The sequence below is a fragment of the Rutidosis leptorrhynchoides genome, unplaced genomic scaffold, assembly GCF_046630445.1.
Source record: "Rutidosis leptorrhynchoides isolate AG116_Rl617_1_P2 unplaced genomic scaffold, CSIRO_AGI_Rlap_v1 contig247, whole genome shotgun sequence".
NCBI lineage: Eukaryota > Viridiplantae > Streptophyta > Magnoliopsida > Asterales > Asteraceae > Rutidosis > Rutidosis leptorrhynchoides.
In genome coordinates this window covers 74709-83584 of record NW_027266496.1, presented here as the reverse complement: position 1 = coordinate 83584, position 8876 = coordinate 74709, and the positions used below count along the sequence as shown (strand labels likewise).

General features: G+C 36.0%; 2 protein-coding genes across 2 annotated transcripts; one reads left to right on the top strand and one right to left on the bottom strand.

Moving 5' to 3' along the window:
* Positions 1 to 2700: 2700 nt before the first annotated feature.
* LOC139882232 (mitochondrial import inner membrane translocase subunit TIM8-like) lies at positions 2701 to 3725 on the top strand. Its single transcript, XM_071866592.1, has 2 exons — positions 2701 to 2748; positions 3537 to 3725. The coding sequence occupies exons 1-2, from the start codon at positions 2701 to 2703 to the stop codon at positions 3723 to 3725; spliced, it is 237 nt and encodes a 78-aa protein (XP_071722693.1).
* A 2020-nt stretch (positions 3726 to 5745) lies between these two features.
* On the bottom strand, positions 5746 to 8675 carry LOC139882242 (probable protein S-acyltransferase 7). Its single transcript, XM_071866601.1, has 5 exons — positions 8637 to 8675; positions 7798 to 7980; positions 6997 to 7293; positions 6375 to 6608; positions 5746 to 6267 (listed from the first exon to the last, which is right to left on the bottom strand). Exons 1-5 carry the CDS (start codon positions 8673 to 8675, stop codon positions 5746 to 5748), a joined length of 1275 nt encoding a protein of 424 aa, XP_071722702.1.
* Positions 8676 to 8876: the final 201 nt, after the last annotated feature.

Sequence of the window (8876 nt, the reverse complement as noted above, 5' to 3'; positions counted from 1 at the left end):
TGTTTTCCTCCTCTAAATGGGAAAAAAAAATCAGAATGTCAGCCTAAATACGAAATTCAATGGAGATGTTTTTGAAAAGGGGCAAAATCGGCTAGACAAGGTCTAGCAATGTTTTTATAGGGAATATTGGGGGAGCTAGAGCTCTAAGAATACAATACATATTGAAAACTTAAGATAATTAACAAGCTACTTGGAATTACTCACCGTGATCTTTGTCCTCTTTCTCGTCACAAGATGATTCAACACAATAAACCCTAAAACTCGGCGATCCAGGACAGATCATTGAACCGTCGACACAGCTTAGCCTCGACTCATCCTCGTCGTCATCGGCTTCCTCTTCCTCGGATTCTATAGGCAATAATACCTCCATTTTCTTCTGATTATTATTATTATTATTGGAATTTTCTTTATCTCCAAGAAAGACTTTGTCATGTCCATTGCCTTTTAGTCTGTTTGTAACTTCCACGGACTCTATTGGCTCTGGCGCCACCTTTGAGAATTTTACGCTGCCCTCAGACGAAGAAGATGTCAAATGATGTTCACTAGAATCTAATTCATGATCTCCTGGAGCATCCTTAAGTAGTTGTTTCTTTGATAGGTTTTTATTCCTAGAATCGTTGCTCCTTAGGATTTCATCGATTCTTCTTCGCAAGGCCGGTCGGCCTTTTCTAAAAACTTGTAGTCCATCGCCGTCGATCCTAGAAGCTGTACACCCCATGCCTGTAGAAATATATTTTCTCTGTTTTAGGAAACAACAAAAGAAAAACAGAGATAAGGAACAAGGCAAGGGGAGACTCTAGGAAGTCAAGGAAAGTTTGAATTTTCGTGTTGTGAAACTGAGGTATTTCTCAAGTTTTTATATAGTCAATACGAAATATTTCCGCTTTGAAATACAGATTAGGAAAAAGCCATATTTAAATAAAATTGTTGCCAGAATATATGTTTTGTTACATAGTTTAATCTTCTAGAGAATTAAGAATTAGAATCTTTTCCTTTACTGTCTGTCTCTGCAACCAAATTGTTTTATCTTAACTAATTGAAATAGTCAAACGATGTTATTTTATTTTTTTTAAGGAAATTGTTATATACGACCAATCTTCGACTCTCTCTCTGCTTTCTCTCATGGAGAATATATGATTAAGGATTCATGTTATACCAAAACACCATGTATTTTGTGACGGAATTAGTAGTTGATAGAAAATGATTTTTGAAATATCATCTTCATGTAATATACCATTAATTAACAACAATTAAATCAACTTTTGCTCTCCTCTGCATTCCTCTCATGGAGAAGATATGATTAAGGATTTCATCAATCAACTTCTTATTAGAAAAACAAACGTGTGAAGCACTAAGTTAAAGTTGGCAAGTGTAAAGGTGGAGTAGTGGAGTAAACGTATCTCAATATAGAGATGTAGGCATTTGAATTGAGGATGTCTAAACAATTAGGCCTTAATTGGGCTCGTTACATGGGTTGGTAATTGACCCTCGAATGTCTGTTCATATGACATTGGGAGTCCCTAATCTATCACTTCTATCATTATGAGTTATGACTCCTCAAGCTTTGGGACGTCAACAAATAACGAAAATGAACATGAGAGTTATTTTTGCTCATATTTTTTATCTCAAACTCATTCTCTTAGGTTCATTTTCCATTTATTTGGTGAAAATACGGCTATTTTTAAAAAACTTTATGTATAAAAAAAATGAATAAAAAAAAATACGAACATAAATAGAACAATTGAACAGTTTCTTGTTTGGTTCGAATTTACTCGTGTTTGTTGCCCCCTTCACATGAGCAGACATGTTGTGGTTGATGCACTGGCTGAGGAACAATAGGCGCAGTGGCGGGAGGAGACGGCATGTTCGTGGAAACGATGAGAATGGGCATCGTAAAAGAAGTTAAGAAACCATGTTGTTGTGGTTGCTGTACTGTCGACATAATCGACGGCATCAAGATGGCGGTGGAGATGGTCCTATCTCGCTTCTGTGTCGTGTGCGGATAACCTAGCAATTAACAAAACACGTTCTTCCATGCATTTGTACAATGCATGAGGAAAATGTCAACCTCATTAAGGGTTCATAACCATACATACATTTAAGGGTTCATAAAATGATTTTGTAAAAAAATTATGTATCATGTATAAACTTTATACAGTATGATTTTACGTATTATGTACATTTAAACGACAGTAAAATTTTAACTTGTAGGAATTTAAAATGTATGATTAAAATCAAGCTATAAATTTTTCTTTTACACTTCTGTATACTCTAAAATAAAATCACAATTCAATTATTTTATCGCTAATTTCAAAGATATATAAATGCACGATGACGATTATCATTCTCTTTGTATCTAGATTCTTTTAAGTATATCCGCTCCATTCAAATTTTACCATGTACAGTATATTAATACGGATCTCACATTTTATTTGACGAAATCTGAATTGAACATGTTAAAATTTATAGTTCATTACCAATGAAAAACTCCTTATTTATCATCCTTGTACGAGTTTTTTTTTTTTTTTTTTTTTTTAAATCGTAAATCAGGCTTTGACTGAAAATAGGCCGGACCATAGGCCTTTATAGGCAGGCCCTGCCCATTACTATCACTAGGCTTTAAGAAAGAATCTGCCTTCCTGTTCTAGTACTACACCAGAAAGAAACAATCAATTTCGAAGACGAACTAAAACCCTTATTATGGATCCCTCTTCGCTTAATTCTCCCTACATGCAACGATTCCTTTCTGTAAGAATCTCTTATTCCTTTGATGTTTGTTTTGTTTAGGGTTTGCAGCTTCGATAGTAATAATCTACGAACCTCCTGGATTGATTTTTATTTATAATGTTATTTGCGTTTCTCATTAATAGTTTAGGCAATCTGATTTTGGGGGATTTTTCGTTGTTTAAGTAGTTTAGGGTTTTGCATCTATTTGATTGCTCAGACTTTTGAAACGAGCCAACTGTAAACGACTTCTTCATTGCCGTCAATTTTATTTCTTTTCTTTGGTTGCTGTGTTATTTTCGAAGGTGGGATATCATATAGCATGCTTATATTAGATCGTTATTGAAAAATTCATGTAATTTAGACGGAGTTTGAGGATTGCATTCTGTGAAGCTTTGTGGTTTGCGTATTTGCTTTGGTGCATATGTAAAAACGACACCCAAACTAAAAAACCCCAATACCAATCGTAAATTAGCCTAGATGGAAGCTTATTCCACTTGCATCAGCAAGTAAGTAAGGTTGTTGAGATTTGAGTTGGTGAATGTTTTCCCTTAATCTGATGAAAAATTGCTATTATGCATACATATTACATAGTATGATTCACTTTCAGTGCAATCCCCTATAAGCATGGTAGATATGTCTCCGAGCATGATAATTTGATTTTGCTATCTTGTGTTGAAAGAATGTAACAGATTCTACACTTATGCCATTTAGTTTTATCCTATGTATTTATCATTAGCATCCTGGAATTGGTATATCTGAAACAGTTTGTTTGTTATTCATCTAACCAAGTCTTTTGTTGGTATGTACAGCAAGAAAAGGAGAAGGCCGTGATTAACGAAATGGTAGCAAAGCTTACGAGTACATGTTGGGACAAGTGCATAACGAGTACACCAGGGAGCAAGTTTAGTTCAAGTGAAGTATCATGCCTTACTAACTGTGCTCAGCGTTATATGGATATGAGTCTCCTCATCATGAGGCGATTTCAATCTATGCAGTGAAGTGAAAAAGCCTCATTGTCGTCCTATGCTTATTCTGTTCTTGTCTCGTCATTCTAAAGTTTTTGGAAGGAAATTCCTTTTATATTTCTTGAACCTGATATGGATTTTGTCATTTAAGTTCTCATAACTACTTTGAAACGGAACAATTTCGATATCAGGTAAACGAAGACGGTTGAAGCTCTAAAAAAGTCATCTTTTTTTATACCATTCATTGTAATGTTTCACGATATGATACATTAGCTCGTGCTAGCTGAAAAAACAACCTAAGTCCAAAGTTTCTTAAATGCAATTAGCTCTTGTTTTCTAGGTTGTTTCAGAGCGAGCTTGAGCTGCCGCTTAACGGCTGCTTCTGGTGTATGTATATATTCCGATAGGCGATAACAGCTCGTTCTCCACCTATTCACGTACAATCAGATATCCAATGTCAACAATGATAAGTGGCCAGTGAAAAAGCAGCTCTAGTCAAATTCGGTTCATAATGGTCTAATTTTGAAACTGATTTGATACGGCCAGAACTGAGGTTGATTCATAATTAATTAAATTAATAAATGATTTAAAGTTATTAAACAAAAAGATGATGGGCAGTTGCTAACTTGTAAGGTAGTATTCACACATACCATAAATATGGGCAGTTGCTAATGTGCAAGCTAGTATTCACACGTACCATAAAAAAGGGCTAATGTGCAAGGTGGTATTCACACGTATCATAAAATGGGGGTCGTATTTTGGGATAATAATATTTTTTTAATTTCAAAATCCAAATTTTAAATAATTTTTTATTTCGAAAAAATCAACTAACGAAATCATTCATGTCCGTTAAGTTTCTTAACAAAATCATACTTCCATTAAAACAAATTACATATAAAGCAGCAAATCTTCCTCAACTATGCACAGTCAGTGCCACGTAAGCGACATGTCATCTGAGGACTTGGTAAAAATGATACGTCATCATCTTCAACCTTTTTCAAAAGAATTGGCAGATTCCGACGATCACCGCCACGGTCAGGCCACCACTTTTGGCGCCGCCGCCGTTGATAGTTGTCGGATTCCAAAAAATTTTATATGACCGGACTCGTTTTGCTAAGACAAATGTTGTGGTGGTGTCAGATTTTTCAAATTTTGAACCGTTTAGTGTAAATCTAAGGTTAAAGATGCGATGGCCGAAACTTTAAATTTAGATCTACACCACACGGTTCAAAATTTGAAAATTCCGACATGGTTGTCTATTTGAAAAGAGTACAACCATATAATTTCCGGAATCCGACGACTACCATCGGCGGAACCCCAAAAGTGGCGGTGTTGGTGGCCAGTGGCCGGTAATAGTCGGATTCCGGACATTTTTGTATGGCCGGACTCGTTTAGACAAGACAAATGTTGTGGTGGTGCTGAACTTTTCAAATTTTAAACCGTTTGGTGTAGATCTAAACTTAAGGTTCGGCCACGCATATTTAACCTTAGATCTACAGTAAACAGTTCAAAATTTGAAAAATCCGACAAAACAGGACAGATTTCTCATCAAAAAGAATCCAGCCATACAAAAATTTCCGAAAGCAAAACTACTATCAACAGCGGCGCCGCCAAAAGGGGCGGTCGGACCGCCGCGGTGATCTGCAATTTTTTTTAAAAAGGTTGAAGATGATGACTTGTCATTTTTGCTAAGTCATCGAATGACATGTTGCTTATGTGACACTAATTCTGTATAATTGACGGAAATTTACTGCCATATAAACAATTTTTTTGACGAAAATATGATTTTGTTAGAAAATTTAACAGACAAATATGATTTTATTAGTTGACTTTTTCGAAATAAAAAATTATTAAAAATTTGGATAGGGTGGAAAAATGTTATTGTCCCGTCGAATTTTCTTATGAAAATGATCAAAATAATAAACTTGACAACTGGGTAAGTATGAAAAACAATAGGATTATTAGTAACTGTGAGATGTAATTTATGCATAATTATACACAACCAAAAAAATTATCACGCAAGCAAATCTTTACACTGTTGCATTCGGTTATATTACAACTTGGAATCCGATTGCGAATGTTGAGCATCATCAGCCAAATTACTGTTGTTGCCGTCAACAACACGTTTCGACTCCCCAATCCTGGCTGCCAAAGAGACAATTTCAGGCGACATTTCCCAGCTACTGCTCCTTCTTCCCCAACTAGAACGCTTAATATTGTTATTATTCAACACATTACGCTCTTCTGTCGATTCTGGAGGAAGGATCCTGCTTAAATCTGGGGACACATCGGGTAGTTCAGCATTTTCATAGCCATTATTGAAATTTCCTTCATTATCCCAAGCTGGCTTCCCACCCATCTCTATGTCTCCCATGGGTTTCCCCCTGTTTGAAGCTGCAAAACTCCCACCCAAACTTCTAGGTGCAATCACAGCTTCCTTTGGAACTTTTGCCCTAAAATTGTTCTTGGATGGAGGAATTGAGGACAAGAATACTTCCTTGAAGTTACTTAATACCCCTTTGTCATATGGGTTGGTTCCTCGCTCGTACCGATATCTGAAATTCTCATAAGTCGACTGCAAAAGCAACAAAATAGAATTTTCATGGACTTTGGTATGGACTATGAGGCATTGAGAATTAAAGAAAAAAGGTATCATCAAAATCGACATCGTCTGTTATTTACCTGGTTAGTACTGATGAGATACGAATGGAAAACAGTGAGGCCACCGACAAACCAGACGCAAACAAAAGTGTAAATTATAAGCGCAATGGAGGCTGGAGTCTTGATCAGAGCTTTCCAGATGGATATATCCTCACTGTCCATGATTCTCTTGACATAAACCCAGCAAAATCCGTGTACATATATGCAAATGAGAGTTGCACAGAAGATAAACATGAAGAAGAAGCGGTAATTCCTCTGCAACCAAAATTAAAAGAGAAATAATTTCAGAATAACTACAGCACAATAGCAAATTTCAGTTACGTAGGCTTCTTGGTAGTGCAATGTCAGACATTATGATGAATTAGGATCACTTTCTTACTTCTAAACCAAACCTAACAATAACCTTTTTGTTTACTTTCTCTAGTATTTAGAAGCTTTATGTTATTAATGTGATCCTTGCATATGAAAAGATAAATATGACTAAAGGCATATAAGCACAGTCCTCGTATGACAGGGTCCAAGTAATTATTCACTATATACATAGAAATAAACTAAGACATCTACCCAAGCATTGCAAGGCCAAAATCATATAAATTATGAGAAATTGAAAACTACTTATATAAAGTTTATCAAGATTGCATACCTGTCCAATACACTGCCCAACCCAGGGGCAATGATGGTCAAATTTTTGCACACAATTGTTGCATATAGAGCAATGAGAACAGCGAGGAGGCCTATATAGCATGCAAGTATCACAGTACTTGATTTTCACTTGTATTCCATTGATTATTAACTCCTTGGTACGTGGCAAACGCAATGGTGGAGTTTGGCCAGGCAACATTTCAATGCTCCCTTCATAACTTTCAGGTTCTGGTGGTTGAGAATTTCGAGGTATTATACCAGGATCTCTTCCCGAGGTAATCAATAGGAAAACTATATCCTGGAAAAGAATGCATAAATTAGGTCAAGAGTATGTGAATGAAAATGTGATCTTTCATCAAAACTAAGTACAATGCTTTAATCAAATGTACCCTACCCTAGCACTGTAGGGACTAGGGAAAGACTACAGTCGTGATTAATGAAAACTAAGGGTAACAAAATGGGAAAAATTTTAAGTGTAAGATGGTGCTGCTAGCTGTGAAGTTGAAGCCACACAAACCAAAATATAATTTTTTTTTTTTTTTGGCTCATTTTCAATATTCGACTGAACAGTACACATTACTTAGCAGGGACACAAAGTAGGTAGCTATATGTTTAAACTATAATGCAAGCTTGAGAACAGTCAATATGATCAGAGATAATTCTTGTGAGTGCAATATGTCCCCATGATCTAAGACTAATCTTATCCCCTTGATAACTTAAAAAAAAAAAACCATACCAAGTTACATCAATGATGCTTTAAAAGATAACAACCACGACCAGTTATTGAAGAGCAAGAACTCACTAAGAATGTGATGACAACTGCAACAACCATAATTGATATCCCCCAGTTATTAGGAAAATCATCCATCAGTTTTCTAGCTACAAAAACACAGAACACGACAACAGGAGCAACGATCAAGAAGATAGAGAAGAAAATGGATCTTGCATCAGGTCCAAATATAAACCTCCCACCGAATAGGAATATCTGCATTGTAAAATAACAACAATGATATGCGTCAGAATTTAATCCACTCATACATTCAATCTACATCATCAAAAGCACAGCAGGATGAAGCAGATCTTAAATTTTAATTGAGCAATTTGCTCCAACAAATTTACATCACAATTCAATTTGAGAAATTTGAACAGATGCAGTCAGTTTTGTTATGTTTCTTCATAGAACATATGATGGGTCCAAATCAAGCATATTCCCACCCAGCCAGTAGTTGCCATAACCAACACAAATCAAGCAAGTAAAGAGGGTAAGTGCTAGTTAATATACTACTTTAAATTAAAAAAGTGATCCAAACATGTAAATAATTGCACAATCGAGAAGACTCTCATGGTAGCAATTTCAATCCAAAATTTCCACTTTATTTTCAAAGCTCTATCCAATTCAGCAGCTCTTTGTTTGGTGGATCAACAAAATGAAAACTAGACCGCAGCAAAAGGCATAAAATTAAGTGAAAGCAGCAACTTTAATTAAGCTGAATTAAGCAACAGTTGCTTGCATAGAGCAGCAAATCGTAAAAAAAAACTGTTAACAGAGAATCAGATCTCGTTTTCAAAACCCAGTTTTCCGACTAAGAAATCCTATTGATGAAGCACAAAAGTAGTCAACGGAGGAGGCTAAAAGCTCACATTACTGCCTTTCCAGGCCTTATAAGTTCTGATCATCATCGACTGATCGGACTCCGGTACTCTTGGAGCGGCGCCGTCACCCGATTCTGAAGGTAGTGGCGGCGCCGGAGGAGGCGGCGGAACGTACATCGTCTTAGGCTTCCGGTAGAAGTTCAGAACGGGTCAATTGAATTGTAGAAATGTAAAGAAATAAAAACACTCTTGCTCTCTCTCTCTCTAAATTAGATTTTTTTTTTAAGT

Bases quoted from the DNA above. Each gene is read 5' to 3' on its own strand.
- LOC139882232 (XM_071866592.1), top strand. From the start codon at position 2,701: ATGGATCCCTCTTCGCTTAATTCTCCCTACATGCAACGATTCCTTTCT. The intron at 2,749-3,536 runs GTAAGAATCTCT...TGGTATGTACAG, and splicing joins ACATGCAACGATTCCTTTCT to CAAGAAAAGGAGAAGGCCGT.
- LOC139882242 (XM_071866601.1), bottom strand. From the start codon at position 8,675: ATGATGATCAGAACTTATAAGGCCTGGAAAGGCAGTAAT. The intron at 7,981-8,636 runs GTGAGCTTTTAG...TTTACAATGCAG, and splicing joins AGGCCTGGAAAGGCAGTAAT to ATATTCCTATTCGGTGGGAG. The intron at 6,609-6,996 runs GTATGCAATCTT...TTTTGGTTGCAG, and splicing joins TTGGGCAGTGTATTGGACAG to AGGAATTACCGCTTCTTCTT.